Raw genomic sequence first — 18309 nt, forward strand, 5'->3', positions numbered from 1 at the left:
TGGAATTTTGTTGCTTAAGATAAGATTGAAATTTCAAAGATTTATATAACGATAAGGTTATACCTTAATGTTAAATTTATAAACCTTAATGTTTCCTATATTTTCAAATATGCACCCACGAAAAAAAATTAATTAATAGCGAAGAGTGAATATGCACGCACGAAAATTTATTATTGGGATTTATTATTATTCTTCGAGTAAAAGATGTAAAACCTCTTTAACAAGACAAATGACGATACCGAAATTGACTTATGATCTATTTAAATAAATCAGTCTGGACGCTGCACTCGCAGACCAAGACCGAAGGCAAAACGCTCTTGAGAGGCGATGGCCGTCATAAGCTTCCAGGTATTACTTGCAAAGTGTGTGTATAAGTATTCTTCCGCGATCAGGAAACGTTGTGTGATACTCGTGCATGCTCATGTTTGTACGAAAGACCCTTACCTCTGAAATACAGGAGAGGACCTGGGTTCTCATTTTGGCCAGGATGCCCTTAAAGAAAGTGTCATGCATCTAACTTTTAGGATGCTCTGTTGATGGTGGTGGCTATCTTGGGATCAAAAAGGACTTATTCCTATGCTATATCATGGAAAGAAATGATGCACGTGACATCTTCTTCCCAATTTTCTGCAGGCATGTTTTATTTGGATGTGGATCTACGGTTGTTGGTGTGCCGGATGTGGCTAAAAGGGCTGCATTTTCAAAAACTATGTTGCAAAATTTGCTACTTTTCTTTCATGTGAGCCAATTGTGTCCACACTAGAGTTGAAACGTGGTGTGGCTGACATGGTCTCATGACTTGCATACTTACTACTACTTTCTTAAATAATATGCGAGCCTTCAATAAATGGCAGGTAGAAGGGGGAGAAAAAAGAGACGTTGGTTGTGTGATCCTCGGGGAGCTATATGCTGATGGTGACCATAGGTTGAGTGATTTATGGCTAACATTTTAGAAGGTCTGTTTCATATAAAACATAAAAACCTTTGTTGAGAGGGGGCATGCCTTGCTTTTTAACTGTCCAAGTTAGTTAGTTTGATACAAACATAGATGGTGTAGTTTATTTTGTGGGATTGTAAATTGTTCAAAAACTTTAAAATTAGGGGTGGTTTCTATGATACTAACATAGAGTCTTAAAGAGGGAAGTGGGGTGTTAAGTACCCAAGGTTCTAGTACGAGTGATTGTCAAGCGTTGCTATGGGAAAACATGAAAAAGCATGAAAGCTAAAAGCAGCAAGGACAACTATTGGAAGTGGTATAGATGGCATTTGAAGTGATATAGCTTTCTTGGATGACATAGATGATAGTCTCCTTGATGGCATCATTGGCAGTAGCCATGCATGATATCTTCTTACTATTTGCATGTCACCTTGAGGCTTGGACTCTGGACTTGGATTGTTTCTTTTATCTAGGCCGTGGGCCACATTTTGTGCTTTTTGTCACTTATGTCATGTATGATGTGGGCTAATTTATTTTGACTTGTGAGATCTATTCAGTGTTAGTATCTAGCCATGCAAATTGTGGTGCACTAGACTTTAGTGTGTCTTTGATTTGGTTATATAAATGAGCATTGTATGTTAAGATTTATTGTCATTTCTAGGAATTATCTAGGTCGTTCCCTGTTCCCGTTCACCCTCGTTTTCCCGTTCCCGTTCCCCTAGTGGTGCTTTCGTCCCGTTCCCGTTCCGTTGCTACTATGGTACAAGGCGTTCGAGGCGTAAGGCTGCCTGATCAAGGCGTCCATTTTTTTTTTTGGGGGTTGTGTGAGTCCTTAGACGGGGGCTTTAAGGGCCCAAGGCAGCCCCTCTCACACACACTCTCTCTCCCTCATTCTCTCCCTCGCTCCCTTAAGCCTTTCTCAAGACCCAAAGTTCAAAGTTCAAAGTTCAAACACACTAGGATGATGATGTTTTTTATACCCACTTTTGGAGCTCTCTCTATACTCTACCGGTTCATTTCATTTTACTTTGTACCATTGAATCTTGATGATGTATCCAGATGATGAGGATGGACTATTTTGGTCTCATAGGTCATTTTGGCCTTTTGCAGACGTTTAATACAGCTTTCTTTCTTTTACACACACACTCTCTCTTCCTCTCTCATACACACCCTCTCTCTCCCTCCCTCAAGGCTCATACATACACACTAGTCTCTCTCTCTCTCTCTCTCAACTTTCACTATACATATTATATCTATCACTCACTATATATATATATATATATATAACAGACGCCTCTAACATGCCTCTAACGTCTCTAAAAAATACGAGTCTTTTGAGGTGCATACCATACCCACCTCTGACGCCTCTAACAACCTTGGTCCTAACACTTGTCACTTGAGCTCCAAGTGTTCTAGAAGAATGGACAAGTGTCCCAACACTTGTCACTTGAGTTTCCAAGTGTCTCTCCACTTGTTCCACCTTCTAGCATGTGGCTGGACACTAGTCTTTTTCAGCCTTACCTTCCCTCTTAAGCCTTGAAGCTCTCTTTCCCTATAAATACAACCCTTTTCCTCTCATTCTACACATAACTCCCTTGTTGTAAATCAGTCCCTACTCACTCTAAAGCAACCCACACCACTTGGGTACAACTCCTATCTCTCCATCAATGCTTCCACATGATGTAACTACTCCATCTTCCACCTTTTCCCATGCTGTGCATTATTGCAGCAAGTTTGTAAATGAGGTTGCAGCTCTCTTATTACTCCAATTTCAGCTTTATAAAGTCTGTTTTCCCTTCATCTTTGGATCAAGTACAAAGTTGCAGCCATTGTACAGCTCTACATCAACAAGAAGGCTGATTACTCTCTCTCCCATTCGGGCTTCTCACTATCGATGTATTGTAAGAAAATGCATTTGCACACTTGCTTGTTTTTGTATGTTCATTAGCCTAGACTTTTGCATGGTCTGTGAGAGTGAAGATTACTTCTTCTTCACTCAATCCTAAAGTACTTGGATTGAGTAGAAATAAATTCCCATCTTGGGGGGGAGGTTGCCCATCTTCAACCCTCAATTTGGCTCCATCATATGTCTCAACTTTACTTCCAATATGTATTGCTATCTTATGCACGTGTTGTAACTAATTTCAGCATTGAGTTATTTGGAGTTAGTTTTTTTATTCATCTATTTTAAGTGTGGAATAACCATAAAAAATAAACGAGAATATTAATTGTTAAGCATACCACGTTGTACGAGGTGCTTACAATAACAACTCGACTCTATTAAAGCAGGGCTCGGGGGCTGATTTGAGGGGGGCGCATCACTCTGGAGCTCTCTCTCTCTCTCTTCTGCTAGCCGACTGCAGTTTGCTCTCCCATCTCTCTCTTGTGCTGGGTGTGCAACGGTTTTTAGGCTGTTTTTAGCAAGTCGACTCCTCCCAGGCAGCCATAGAGCTGGTCGACTTGTTTGTGGGCTGACTTATGGACTGTTTTTGGGGCTGATTTGAGGCTCCTCTGGGGATGATTTATGGCTCAGTTTTGGGGCTGGTTTGGCATGGAATTGGGGGTTGTTTTGGGCTCCGCACTGGGCTGTTTTATGGACAATTTATGGGCTGTTTTATGGACAGTCTATGGGCTGATGATGAGCTGATTATGGGACTGTTTTGAGACAATTTATCGGATGCCTTTTTGGAGCTATGTTTATATCTTGGCTCTAGACTGAGATCTGGGCAAGAGATTTGTGCTGATGCTTTGTGGAAAATCCGGTACTGGATGCACCCGCACCTTGGTTTATTGTAAAAGCTTCTATCTGAATAAAGAAGTTCCTCTGGGGGGCCGCCCGTTCCGGCTCAGTGCTGTGTTTTGACAATGTTTATGGTTTTTTCCGTTGTGGTTTCATATCTTTGCTTGGCATGTGAAGTATCTGTATATCGTTCTAGGTTCCCGTTCGGTTTCATTGGTATCAGAGCTTAGGCTTTCTCGGAAGCAGAGGCTTCCTTCCAACAATGAGAAAGAGAAAAGATCAAAAGTGGGGACTATAGTGATCAACAGTTTGGCTATTGGGCTTATGGAAGCAGTCATATGTCCAGAGCATGAGCAGTAGACAGCTTGGCATAAGAATTTATCCTCGAAGTACGGAATGGGCCCGTGTTCAGCACTCGTTCCATATGGACTATTCTAGATTTTGAATCAAATTTTGTTCAAGCGAGTTATATGGAGCTATATCTCAAGGTATCTTATGTGTATGCTGAGGAGATATGTATTTTGGCTTCACGACGTAATTGGCAAAGAAAAGCCAAGTATACTTTGATTTTTACCAAGTTGATGCTGTTTGCCAATATTTGGAATTTTGTACATGTTGAACTCCCTTGCTGATGCAAGTGGAGAATGTTTCTCATGTCTATCTTGAGATGTGTTTCAAGAAAGTTAATTTTTCTGAAAGGTGTGTGGAAAACATTCTGATTATGGAAAAGACTTCTCTATGGTTTTGATGAATAGTTAATGGTTTTGGTCTTGTGTATTGGAGGTTCCTATAGCAGTATGGGATGCTAGAACTGTCGCCTACACAAGGATCTCATATGGGGAGTATTCTAGTTGTATGGAATGCTAGAATCTGTCGCATATGCGGTTATGAAACTATGAATTATTTATCAATATCATGGATTGACTGATTCTAGTCTATGAGCTGTTTTGGAGACAACATGGCAGTTTTGTGGAGAAGAATTTCTCACATTGAGCATGCCATGGCACATCCTTTTTGCATGTATGTGGATGGATCTCCGGAAGGACTTCGGTGTGAGCCCACTAACATGTCAAGATGAGTTTTTCTTTTGCATGTATGTGGATGGATTCCCAGGAAGGATCCTGGTGTGAGCCCACTAACATGGCAAGAGAGCATGTATGGCTTATGAAGCGTGACATGATATAACATGTGTGGCTTGTGAAACTTGACATGACAGAACATATATGGTTTTTGAGGCTTGACATGACGGAACATGTGTGGCTTGTGAAACTTGACATGACATAACATGTATGGTTTTTTAGGCTTGACATGACAGAACATGTGTGGTTTCTGAGGTTTGACATGACAAATCATGTATGGCTTATGAACCCTGACATGACAGTACATGTATGGCTTGTGAGGCTTGACATGACGAAACATGTATGGCTTGTGAGGCTTGACTTGAGAGAACATGTATGGCTTGTGAGGCTTGACATGATAGAACGTGTATGGCTTGTGAGGCTTGACATGACAGGACATGTGTGACTTTTGAGGCTTGACATGACGAAAACATGTATGGCTTATGAAGCCTGACATGATAGTGCATGTATGGCAGATATAGCCTGACATGATGTGCTCTTCTTACAGCACATGTGTGGCAGATACAACCTGACATGATGTGCTTTTCTTACAATACATGTATGGCAGATGCAGCCTCACATGGTGTGATCTTTCTCAGGACTAGCAACCCTGGTGCTCACTTCGTACTTATGTTTTGGGAAGGAATCAACATCCCTGAACATTCAAAAAAGCGGATTATGGATTTATGGATATTTTAGACACAGTGTTGGCTTTTGTGCCTGTGTCTAGTTATTAACAGAGTTATTGACTCAGGATATGGATACACTTTCTTGATACGGTTGGCACTTGTGCCCCCCTCTAACTTCGGATCGTGGATGTGGATATATGGCTTTAATGCTGGACTTATGTAATACTACTGATGGGCAGTAGATCTGCTATTCTTGAAGGATATCTCAGTGGTATGAGGTTTGTACAGTTGCAAACAACTGCTTTATAAGACGGAGTGGATGTCACCATTTGGTCCCCTCACCAATCTTAAACAATGTTTCACACACTGTCTGGAACCAAGGCGTGAACGGGGATTTTCCATAGAAGAAAGCTACAGCATTTTGTTGGCATGGTTTGGCCTGAAAAGGTGGCTTATAGCATGTGCAGCATGGGATTTTATCCAATAATGAGTCGGTGTGTTCACATATCATTAATGATGGGTTGGACATATTATTGTTTTTGGGCTTGGACAGGTGGACAAAAGGAGGCACGTAGATGAAACCTGGGCATCAAGCCAAGAAAAGTATAAAAGCTGATATATTTTGGAAGTTTTAGTTATTTTTTGGCTAAAACTTGGAGTACAAGCCAAGGAAAGCATAAAGTTGATATTTTTGGGCTAAAACTTGGAGTACAAGCCAAGGAAAGCTAAAAAGTTGATATTTTTGTAGCTATTTTGGGTGAAAAGGGAAAAGTGCTGCAAATATAACAACTCGACTCTATAAAAGCAGGGATTGGAGGCTGATTTGAGGGGGGCGCATCACTCTCTCTCTCTCTCTCTCTCTCTCTCTTCTGCTGGTCGACTGTAGTTTTCTCTCCCTTCTCTCTCTTGCGCTGGGCGTACAGCAATTTCTAGGCTGTTTTCAGCAAGTCGACTCCTCCCAGGCCGCCATAGAGCTGGTCGACTTGTTTATGGGCTGACTTATGGACTGTTTTTCGGGCTGATTTGAGGCTCCTCTGGGCTCAGTTTTGGGGCTGATTTGGCATAGAATTTGGGGCTGTTTTGGGCTCCGTACCGGGCTGTTTTATGGACAATTTATGGGCTGTTTTATGGACAGTTTATGGGCTGTTTTATGGACAGTCTATGGGCTGATTATGGGACTTTTTTGAGACAGTTTATTGGATGGATTTTTGGAGCTATGTTTATATCTTGGCTCTAGACTGAGATTTGGGCAAGAGATTTGTGCTGATGCTTTGTGGAAAATCCGGTGCTGTATGCACCCGCACCTTGGTTTATTGTAAAAGCTTCTATCTGAATAAAGAAGTTTCTACGGGGGGTTGGCCGTTCCGGCTCAGTGCTGTGTTTTGACAGTGTTTATGGTTATTTCCGTTGTGTTTTTGTATCTTTGCTTGGCATGTGAAGTATCTGTATATCGTTCCGGATTCCCGTTCGGTTTCAGACATCACATTGAGAAGAAAGCTAGCAAGAAGGGATGGAGGCACAAAGCTTCCAAACAGAAAAAACGCTTCCGCCAAGCACAGAAGAGCTCTTGAGAATAATGATGGAGCAAATAAATTCTCTGAAGATGCAGCTTGCCCAAAGAAGGCATCTTAGATTTGGCATAGGTCCTTCTACATATGGAGGAACAAAGAAGAAATGATGAAGACCGATGTGAAGAACAAAGAAGAAAAGATGAAGAAGCAAAAAGAAAAGCAGATGAAGAAAAAGAACTAAGATGTGCGGAGGAATAGAGGGATAGGGAAGCCACATGCAAATATGAGGAAGATCAATGTTGTAGAGAGAATTCGGATCGAGAGTTCCAGCAAAGACTCGACTCGGAGGCTATGCAAATTTAGAATCAGCAAACGATGGCACAAATTCTGGCGGCTCTCCCTCAGCAGGCTCCAAATTCCTCGCCCTCCATCGCCTCTACCACCACCGTCATACGAACCTCTCCAAATTGTAGTAAGTATGATGGTAAGTGTGATCATGCTTCAGTTACTCAATTTATTTATCAATTTGAAGCACATTTTCCTTTAGCTAAAATCACAGATCCACAAGACAAAGTCCATGTGGCAGCACCCCAACTCACTGGGGAAGCCGTTACTTGGTGGCAGCATTGGTCACAACTTACAAACAGACCCCATCACAGGCCAATTTCGTTTTCATTGGAACACCTTCGTGGCTGACCTCAAAGCCTGTTTTCTTCCACCACAATACATGACCAATCTTGAGGATGAGTTTTACAAACTCACTCAGGGTGGTTTCTCTATTTTGACCTATTCAAACAAGGTCATTACAATGGCCCAACAGTTGGGTATATTGGAAGAAGATAAGCTCAAGCAGTTTATTTGAGGTTTAGACACTACCATTAGGTATCCAGTGAGGAATTTTGAGCCTCAGGCTTATGCACGGGCACTGACCCTCGCTCAGAATCAGGAGTTGATGTTGAACGGGGGTAAGCCCAAGCAGGTACAGTCTACCCCAAAGCTCCAACAACAGTCATCCACCTAGACCCAGGGTAAGGGGACTCAGAACAACAAAGACCAAAAGGACCAAAAGAAAAAATATTTGGGTCAATCGGGCAATAAGAAAGATTCTACGCCCAAGAAGACTCTTGAGGAAAAAGCTAAGGAGGGCATCCCTGGAGGTTATCTCCATCCAGATGAACAGACACGGTACAGGATAGAGAACCGTTGTTTCTTCTGTCACACTGTGGGACATGGGAAGGAAGATTGCACTAAGTTCCAGGCTGAAAAGTTTGCTAAGGCATCCACTTCCACAATAGCAACCATAGCATCATCATCCACATCTCCACCATTAGCCTCAAATGCCGTGCAGCTTTTACCCTCTTTGAATTCAGTGCCACTAATCGTATTTGATGATAAGCAAGAGGGTGAGGATGAGGGCAAGACAAAGGCTCTCATCTGTGCCTATGGCATTGCAAAAAGGACAACAGTTCATTGTCCTCTTTGACATGGGTAGTTCTGAGGATGCCATCTCTCCGCAGTTGGCTACCAAGATGAGTTGTACCTTGGTTCCTTATCACTTAGATGTGGACGGGTTTACCCTTGGTCTACGTACACACATCACTCATAAAGCTCAGCAATTTGAGTTTCAGGTTCAGCCGGCGGGATTTCATTGTCTCCCCTCTTTTAGGGTGTGACATGATCCTCGAGATCCATAGTTTCGACAGTATGCACCCATTCCTGATGGGAAACATGACATCTTCACCATAGTTGAAACTTGAAGGCTTTCCTGAGCCTCTCATGATTCGGGGGGATTGGAGCATTCCTGGCATTCCACTCATTTCCCAGATTCAAGTCCAAAGAGCCATTAGAAAAGGAGCAGAGTGTGCGTCATTATATGTCTGGATGGTTGGTCTTTTGTCTCAATATAGCAACATCATGCTGCGAGATGACCTCCCATCTACTCTCCCACCCTATAGACCTGAGGACCATCGCATAGAGTTGGTTCCTGGTTCAAAACCTCCAAGCAAGTTCCCCTACCGCCTTTCTAATTCTTTCGAGAGCGAGTTGGAGCAGCAGTTAGCCCAACTACTTTGGTTTGGATTTATCCGACCATCTTCCTTGCCTCTTGCCATTCCCATTCTGTTTGTCCAGAAGAAGGATAAGTCCACATGCTTATGTGTGGATTACAGGGCGCTCAATAAGCTAATAGTGAAGAATAGATTCCCCATGCCCAGAATAGAGTACATCCTTGAACTACTCAACGGTGCAAATATTTTCTCTAAGATTGATCTTAAGAGTGGCTATCATCAGGTTTGGACCTTCAAGGCTGACATTCCAAAAACGGCCTTTAGGACCGAGCGTGGCCACTACGAATTTATGTCAATGCCCTTTGGTCTCACCAATGCACCAGTGACGTTCAACAAAATGATCTCCCGGGTTGTTCGGGATCTCATTGGCAAATGCGTCTTCATCTTCTTAAATGACATTCTTATCTTCTCAGGGACTGCAGAGCAGCATGAGCTTGATATGGCACAGGTTTTGCAACTCTTGTAAGTTGTAGGACAATGAGTTTATCAATGCCAAGAAGAGTGAGTTTGGAGTAAAGGAAATCCATTACCTGGGATACATCATTAGTTCTTTAGGTATTAGCCTCAACTGTGAAAAGGCATTCTCAGTTGGGATGTTCCCACTACAGCCCAAGAAATCCGCTCATTTCTGGGTCTTTGTCAAGTCTACAACACCCACATGGAGTATGACAAAGAGCTCTTGGGGGTTATGACCGCTCTTAATTGTGAAGGAAGCACTTCCTTCACAATTAAGATAGATCACCAAGCACTTAAATGGTTGCAAACCATGCCCAGTGCCCAATGGAGTGATAGGTAGTCTAGGTGGAGTCAATCATTCTAACAATTTGGGGGAATGTTTGAATACGCCCTGGGCAAAAATAACCTCGTTGCCGATGCTTTTAGCCGGAAGGGCACTATTTAGACATTGCAGGAGTCCACTATGCTAGAAATTCAAGGCAGAGACTTAGAGAGTATGAAGGCATAGTATTTGGATTCGGAAGAGTTTGGGACTCGATATCAGTTGGCCCTCAGTTCAGAACCAGGCCGCTACAGTATACGGGATGGTTGGTTGTTTTTTAAGAACCGTCTTTGTGTACTCAAAGAAAAGCGCCAAGTCTTTCTCCACCATGATGCCCATGATTCTCTTGTTGGGGGTCATCAACAGTACCTTGGAGAAGTTAGAGAGGTCATTCTATTGGCTTAAGATGCGATGGGATGTCTACCAACATGTCCAATCATGCCAGATATGTCAAAAAGATAAAGTTCCTCATACCAAACATGCAGGGTTGCTTCAGCCTTTGCCTATTCCTAAGGGACCCTTTCACAACATTAGTATGGACTTCGTAGGCCTTCTTCCCGCCTCAGCTGGATCTATAAACACACAATGTATGATAATCGTTGATAGATTCAGTAAGTTTTGCATGCTCATTCCATGCAAGCAGATAGCCACAACCGAGGACATAGCTTGCTTGCTCATTCGGTTTTGGTACCCCATTGGTGGTTGGCCATAGACTTTCACATCAGATAGAGATTCAAAATTTACGTCCCATTTTGGAGAGCATTGTTTGATAATTTTGGGACTAAGTTGCAGTTGTCCAGTGCAGTCCATCCCCAAACAGATGGCCAAACAGAAATTTACAATCAATTGGTCTTTGACGTTCTCAAATCATACTGCCATGACCAACAGTGAAAATGGGAACAATATCTTCCTTTGGTTCAGGCAATCCTAGACGATACTCACTCATCGAGTATTGGCCGGACGCCGTATGAGGCAGCATTTGGTCGCCGGTTCTCATCTCTTTTGACGAGGTAGGTGTCACCATCTCGAGGCCAATAAAACCACCGAGACATACTCGAAAATCAAGGAGTCAATTAAGGAGCGCCTTTCCAAGGCTTAGGAAGCATATACTCGGCAAGCCAACAAATCCAGGCGAGATGTCAACTTTATGGAAGGGGATTGGGTATATCTATGCATCATGAAACAACGCCTAAAGCAAGCGAGCTAGTGTTGTCCCAAACTATCGTTCCGAAGTTTCGGCCCATTTCTAGTCATTCAAAAGTTAAGTGATGTCTCTTTAAAGTTAAAGTTGCCGGAAAGTTGGACTATGCACAATGTCTTTCATGTTTCTTGGTTGAAGCCATATGTAGGTCCAACATTGCAGGATATATCCGAAGAGCAACAACGAGATATGATAGACGAAGGTGAAGTCATAGAGCTAGAGTAGATTCTCCTCCACAGATGGAAGCATGGTTTCGGTCGAAGAATCCGATAGTTCTATACGAAGTTTAAAGACTGTGGAACCCATGCAGCAGTTTGGTTGGATGAAGAGTTCTTTCAAGAGTACCCCCAGTTGTTGGCGGACTACTTGGAAGCCCTGAACCTGCCGTCGCCAAGTTAAGCAGGAGGGAATGTCATGTGCACCTTGCATTGGGGTACACAGTGACACAGTGGCATGATCATCAACGCAGCATTTATATAGAAGTAGAACCTTTTTTAGGATTATTTGTCGTACGTCGTGACCCCATTGTGAGCCCTTAGTCCAGGGACAGTCAGGCACGAGCTACGTAGGTTAGTCTTTGAGCTTTAGAGGTCAATCAGATGTCAGTCCTCTTAACCCACTTGGAGAAAGCATCTTTCAAAAGCATGTAGTTGTCAAGCCATAGCCTTAGTTGCATGTAGGCATGTTAGGCTCATTGCACAAAGAAGGGGGCCAGCCCTAAGGTCAGCCCCAAGGCAGCCCAACATGGGCTAGCCTTGCAAAGGGCATCCAAGCCCTTGCCTTTCAGTTGGCCAGCCCATGTGGCTTGGGGTCTAGTTGGCCAGCACCCGACGAGCCCCACAGCAGCTGACTAGGCAATTGCTGCCAGTCGTGGGCTTTACACAGCAGCCTATAGGCATTTACTGCACCCGACCAGGCATTATAAGCAGATGATTGTCATTAATGCAGTCGTGGGAAATTGCAACAGGCCGACAGCCTTTTCTGGCAGCCGACCAGCAATAGGAGGCCACATATAAGTGTTTGCCTCAGTCCCATACAAAGCATTCAGGTATTCAGCAAAGTACACATGGTTTGTAGCATCTAGTCAACTCCAGGCTAAGGAAGGAAGTTCCTCTTCACATTCAGCCAACATATGTGCAGTCCTATAGCTATCTAGACTTGCATCAATGGCCAAGGAGAGTCTTCAACCAATGTACGGTCTTCCTCGTCCTTGCGTTGGGCATTCATATCACTTGTACAACATTTCTCCTAAGAATAATATAAGCAAATACTCTTGCTTGGAGGGGGCGTCCTTTAGTGGGTATTGGGACCCAATACTGTGTCGTCTTCTACATTCTCTTCTCTCTTTGTACTCTCTAAAGTTGATGCTAAAGATTCTCACTACATAAAGGTATAAAGAAGGCCCTGTTGTGCGTTATCACGATCAAGCTCAGTGCATGTAACATCATCAATCCTCGGAATAGGAAATAGATTCTTGATGGTTATCTTATTAAGTGTCACGTAATCCACGCACACATGCGGAATGAACCATCCTTCTTCTGCACAAGAAGAACCGATGAACAAAATGGCAAGAGCTTGGTTGCACTAATCCCTTCTCTAATAGTTCACCAACCTACTTCATAATCTCCTCTTGTTGACAAGCACTCACAATATGCTGGCCTATTAGGAGGTGAACTACCCTGGACCAAATCAATGTGGTGATCCTCTTGCTATGGGGGAGGCATTTCACTTGGCAATGCATATGCAGAGCAATCTCTATACTCACTTAGAAAATTCAGCCTATCACTAGTCAGAGAATCTACATGCACATTGCTATGTTCCACATCATCACGTACAAAAACCAAGTACGAAGAAACACTCTTCTTCATTGCTTTATTGATTTGTACATGAGATACAATTGGGATAGTTTCTCCTAAAGTGTCAACATCTATAAGATGCTCTTGGTCTTTATACATAAAAGAGATGTTAATTGTTTTGTAGCTCTTGCGGGGATCAAGGCGTGGAGGCCATAGTTTGCCACGTAATACATCCACATCCAAAAAGAGGTGCAATAAGAGAATTCTCGTGGTCATCTAAGCATGCATGGCATCAACCTCTTTAGTGTCTTGCACCTCCTCTTTACCATGGAACGGAGGTGGCTATCCCTCATTTACATGGTCACTTGGTCTTTCCCTTTACCGTGGGATGGCTATCCCTCAATCACCATGGAATACACGAGATACATTTTCAACACACTATTCATCACCTGCATGGATTCCATGGTCTACATCTTCAACAACTCCAAGGGCTTGTGTAACTAATAGGGGACCCGGAACAATAGACCAACACTTCAAATACCAGACAGAGCATGAAAACACACTGGAAGAACCATAAACAATATAATCACACCTTACTAAGTCAGAACGGCCGACCCCCATCGGAACTTCTTTATTGAGAGAGAAGCTTTTACAATAAACCAAGGTGCGAGTGCATACTGTTAGAATTTGTGCATCTTAGTGTTATAAGGTTACCCTATTTATTGGGTATTTTGTCGATTTTTCTTGTGTAGTAGGTTGTGAGCAACTCGGCTTGTTTCTAGAGGCAGTCGGCGAGATCACATCTCCACTATATAAGGCAGCTCCTCATATTCACTTGTATCATCCAATCCCTGTGCTTTGTTCAACGCTACTTGCTGATTATTGCCATTGTAAAGCTTCTTGCTATTATAAAAGGTGATCTTGTCCACAAGCTCTCTCTCCTTTGCTCCCTCTTCTCTCTTTTGTTTTATCTATGCTTCCGCCTGTGCATACTCCAACATGGTATCAGTCGCTTAGGATCAGGCTGCTCTAAAAATCTGCATTCTGCTCACCGTCTCGTTCTTCTTTGCTATGCGTTTTTTGCTTCCATAGCTTCTCCAGGCTGTAGATTAGTGTCTACCTTGCTGCGTTTTTTGGTCCAACCACCCTCTTGCTGTCGGCCAGCCCTTTTTAGGCTGCGTTTTTTCTTACAGAGGCAAGTTTTGGCGTTGTGGCTGCAATTTCTGCTCCGGCATCAGTAGTTGGTGAGTTTCTTGTGGGTGGTGTTGCCAGATAAGTGGCACTACATCCCCTTCTTCCTCCAAGAGTCCTTGCCGTTCCGGTAGGAGGTTCTCGATGGTTCGAGGGCTGTTTTGTTGCTGTCCAGCCTGTTTTTGTCTCAGATTTGAGAGGGGGCTGATTGGTCCTGGTGCCTCGCTTCATTGGAAAGCGCTCGAGAGGAGTCTTGGAGTGCTGAGATTTGTGTAGTTTGTTGTTGTCGATATGGCTCCCCCTTGTACGAACAAGGATGACAAGTTGGACGGAACCAACTATGCCCATTGGAAGCTGAATATGCGGATCTGGTTCATCCACAAGGGTTTATAGGAGATTGTTCAAGGCATTGAGAAGAAGCCCAAGCGTCCTCAGAACTCTAGGAGGTGGACCTAAGATCAAGAGGATGAATTCCTTGCAAAATTACAAGACTGGGAGAATTGTGATTCGCAGGCACATTCGGTGCTTGTGCGGACCATCACAAAGGAGGTCTCACCAGTCGTGCAAACTCTTACCAGTGCTCATCAGGTATGGTCCAAATTGGAGGATCTCTTTGCTCGAGATTCATCAATGACAGCAGTTACTTTGCAAGGGCAACTCTATGGTTTGCTATTTTCTGCTAGGAGTTCTATGCAGTTCTTTCTCATGAAGGTCAAAGTTATCCATGACCAGTTATTGGTGATGGGTGCTGTTTTGTCCTTCGCTGCACTTATCCTCACCAAGCTTCCCCCGGAGATGATGTGGTTTCTCAAGTTTTGAGGTGCCATGTCATACCCACTTAGTTGGATTTTGATGACCTTAGCTCCCTACTCGTCCGTCCTCGTTTCTCAGGGTAAGATGAAGGTGCCTCTTAACAGTTTAGATTAGTCACTTACTTCAGTACAAAAGAAACGTCGGAGTCGTTGCTTCTCATGTGGGAAGAGAGGACATCTGTCCAAGGATTGTTTGTCCAAGAAGAAGGACAAGACCAAGAGCAAGTCTTCGTCTCAGGAGAAGGGCAAAGACACAACACACGACGGTGATATAGATACTTCTAGTAACTCATCTAGGATTCCGAGGGCACTTTCGGCTTGGGAGGACCAAGATGGTATACTTCTCTAGCATACATGCAGTTTCCCCCATGTGCTTCCGGTCAGAGGAGGCTTGTGGGCGGGAGAGGGGGTTGATTGCAGCTCTATTTTCTGGTGCATGGAAACCGTGAGTCGGAGTTCCAAGCATTAGATATCTGGCAGGACATGGCATCTTTGGTGTAGCAGAGATTTTCAAGTGGATCCGTCCACTATTGGGGATTATGGGCGTGGTGTGTCTAGCAGCTCATCATCTTATTCTTGGAGTTTATTACACACTTGTGGGGGAATTTGGAGCCAAGCAAAGTTCCTTGTTGTTCGTGGTGGCATTTTGGTTTCGAGGAAACAGGTTGGCGGGTGCTCTCTTCGAGGTGATTTTAGTATTTGCAGTACTGGAGGGTCCATGGTTGCATCTTCATCAGCTTATCTTCTTCAGACTCTTGCACACTATCAACTGTAGAGGGGGTGTTCGAATTTGTGCATCTCACTGTTATAAGGTTACCCTATTTATTGGGTATTTTGTCCATATTTCTCCTGTAGTAAGTTGTGAGCAAGTCGGCCTGTTTCTAGAGGGTTGGCCAGGTCACATCTCCACTATATAAGGCAACTCCTCATATTCACTTGTATCATCCAATCCCTGCACTTTGTTCAACACTACTTACTGGCTATTGCCATTGTAAAGCTTCTTGCTATTATAAAAGGTGATCTTGTCCACAAGCTCTCTCCTTTGCTCCGTCTTCTCTCTTTTGTTTTGTTTATGCTTCCGCCTGTGCATACTCCAACACATACAGCACTAGATTTTTCACAAAGCATCAGAAAACTGTCTCAAAATAGTCCCGTAAATCAGCTCATAAACAGTCCATGGAACAGCCAGCTCTGGAAGAAGAGAGAGAAAGCTGCTGTACAGCCAGCACTTAGAGGAGCAGGTTGCAGCTAGACTGTATAGCCAGCACTGTAGGAGAGGGAACACGCTAGGCGGCTGGAGCTGAACTGTACGGCCAACGCTCAACAGAGTAAGAGAGAAAACTGTTGCTGTTCGGCCAGTCTCTCAGGAGAGAGAGAACGTTTTTCCACTGCTGCCCGCTATCCCTCCTCTCCTCATGCGCATCCTTCCTCCTCCTCATAAAGAAGTCAACCAGGCCATAAATAATTGTGCTTTTGCCCTTTTTGCCCAATGTGGCTGAACTTGCCCAAAATATCAACTTTTGTGCTTTTCCCAAGCTTGTAGCCCAAGTTTGCTCTAGGCACCTCCTTTTGTCCACCTGTCCATGCCCAAAATAATAATATGTCTAGCCCGTCTTTAATGATGTGTAAACACACCAACTTATAAATGTTATAAGTCACTTTATTGATAAAAATCCCATGGTGCTCATGTTGCGTAGCCATCTTTCAAGCCAAACTTTGCTAGTAAATGCTTCAGCTTCCTTTTGTGGAAAATCCTGGCTTTGCTTAGTGTGTGAAACATTGGTCAAGACTGGTGAAGGGACCAGACGGTGACATCCCCTCCATCTTATAAAGCAGTTGTCCGCAATTGTATAAGCCCGATACCACTAAAATATCCTTCAAATAAAGTAGATGCACTGCCGATTTATAATATTTCATAATCCATGTATTAAAGCCATAAATCCATATCCACGATCTGAAGCCATATACAGGCACAAGAGCCAACCTTATCAAGAAAGAAACTTTATCCATATCCCGAATCAACAACTCTGATAATAAGTAGACACAAGCAGAACAACCAACTGCATCCCAAATATTTATAAATCCATAAGCCGAGTCAACAACTTTGATATTAACTAGACACAGGCACAAGGGCCAACTGTGTCCCAAATATCCATAAGTAGCTTTAAGTACTTGCAAAAATAAAATAAGTAGAATACATAGCAATAAAACATCTTGCCATGCCATTGGAATGCATAAGAGCACTACCTCTATGATCCATACGCGTGCCTAAGCCAAACATGCTTCACATGTCCATATGGTTCACTAGGGCAATGACCCTTCCATGAAACCATAGATGCTTGCCAGAGTTTCCTCTTTCCTCGAGACTTTACGCACTAGGGTCACCAACCCTTCCATGAGTTCTGATACTCACTCACTAGAGTCACCAACTCTTGCATGAGTTCACAGGGTCACCAACCCGAAGTCACTCTCTAGGGGCACCAACCCTTCCATGAGTTCATGAAATACTCATTGGACAGAGTCACCAACTCTTCCATGATCCCATGAGTGAGAAATCAGAGTGACCAACACGTCTCACCAAATGGAGTCACCAACTCCTTTCACTGGACAGAGTCACCAACTCTTCCTTGAGTTCAGATTCTCACTCAGCAGAGTCACCAACTCTTTCATGAGTGCAGATACTCACTCACTAGAGTCACCAACTCTTCCTTGAGTTCAGTATAACATAAGATAAGAATAAATCACAGGCATAGATAGCCTGGTTCTCCATAAACATGTCTGCGAGACAGATAGTTTTATAGGCATTTTAGTCGATAATATAAATCCATAGAAAAATCCTCGATCCATAAGATATCCATAAATTCCAGAAATCCACTACATCCCATAGAACAGGGAGCCAAAAACATACTCCATCCCAATAAAGGGAGCCATAGAACTGTATATAAAGCCCAAGAATCATTGAGCCAAAATAACCATATAGATGCGCCAAACCATCATATATGTATAAATCCTCGAGCAAAGATATGCCAAAAATTTAATCCATAGTTGTTGAACGTATCCATATGAAAAACCATATAAACTAGGCTTTTCAACCGTAATGTTTACTTGAAACAATTCAAGGCAAACAACACAAAATTCTCCTTATACGGGCATACAAGGGTTAAATGTCCAAAAACACTTGCAATAAATTTCAAAAAGCAGCAACTTTACAAAACTCAAAGTATACTTAGCTTTTTCTTTGCCAGGTTTGTCATGAAGCCAAAAGAAATATCTCGTCAGCATACACATAAGATATCGTGAGATATAGCTCCATATAGCTTGTCTGTAAACTTGATTATAGAATCCATAATAATCCATATGGAAAGAGTGCTGAATTTGGGCACATAAAACCAACTCCATACTTCGAGGTTAAAATCTGTGAATCTATAAATCCTTAGACCAAGCTGTCCACTGCTCATGCTCATGACTGCTTCCATAAGCTCAATAGCAAAAATCTTGGTTAGTGTAGTCCCCACTTTTGATCTTTTCTC

General features: G+C 43.1%; 1 protein-coding gene across 3 annotated transcripts in view; it reads left to right on the forward strand.

Annotated features, from left to right (window-relative positions):
* Positions 1-232: 232 nt before the first annotated feature.
* Positions 233-18309, forward strand: part of LOC147616278 (DHHC-type zinc finger family protein) — an 83364-nt gene continuing 65287 nt past the window's right edge. For all 3 annotated transcript variants that reach the window (XM_086777340.1, XM_086777337.1, XM_086777339.1), the window contains exon 1: positions 233-348. Coding sequence is in view for 1 of the 3 variants with exons in the window: in XM_086777339.1 (XP_086633465.1) it covers positions 328-348 (21 nt within the window). In the remaining 2 variants the exon portion in view is untranslated. The remainder of the gene's footprint in view (positions 349-18309) is intronic.

Source organism: Cibotium barometz, chromosome 38 (assembly GCF_041138505.1).
Source record: "Cibotium barometz isolate CiBa-2024 chromosome 38, ASM4113850v1, whole genome shotgun sequence".
In the NCBI taxonomy this organism is placed as follows: Eukaryota; Viridiplantae; Streptophyta; class Polypodiopsida; order Cyatheales; family Cibotiaceae; genus Cibotium; species Cibotium barometz.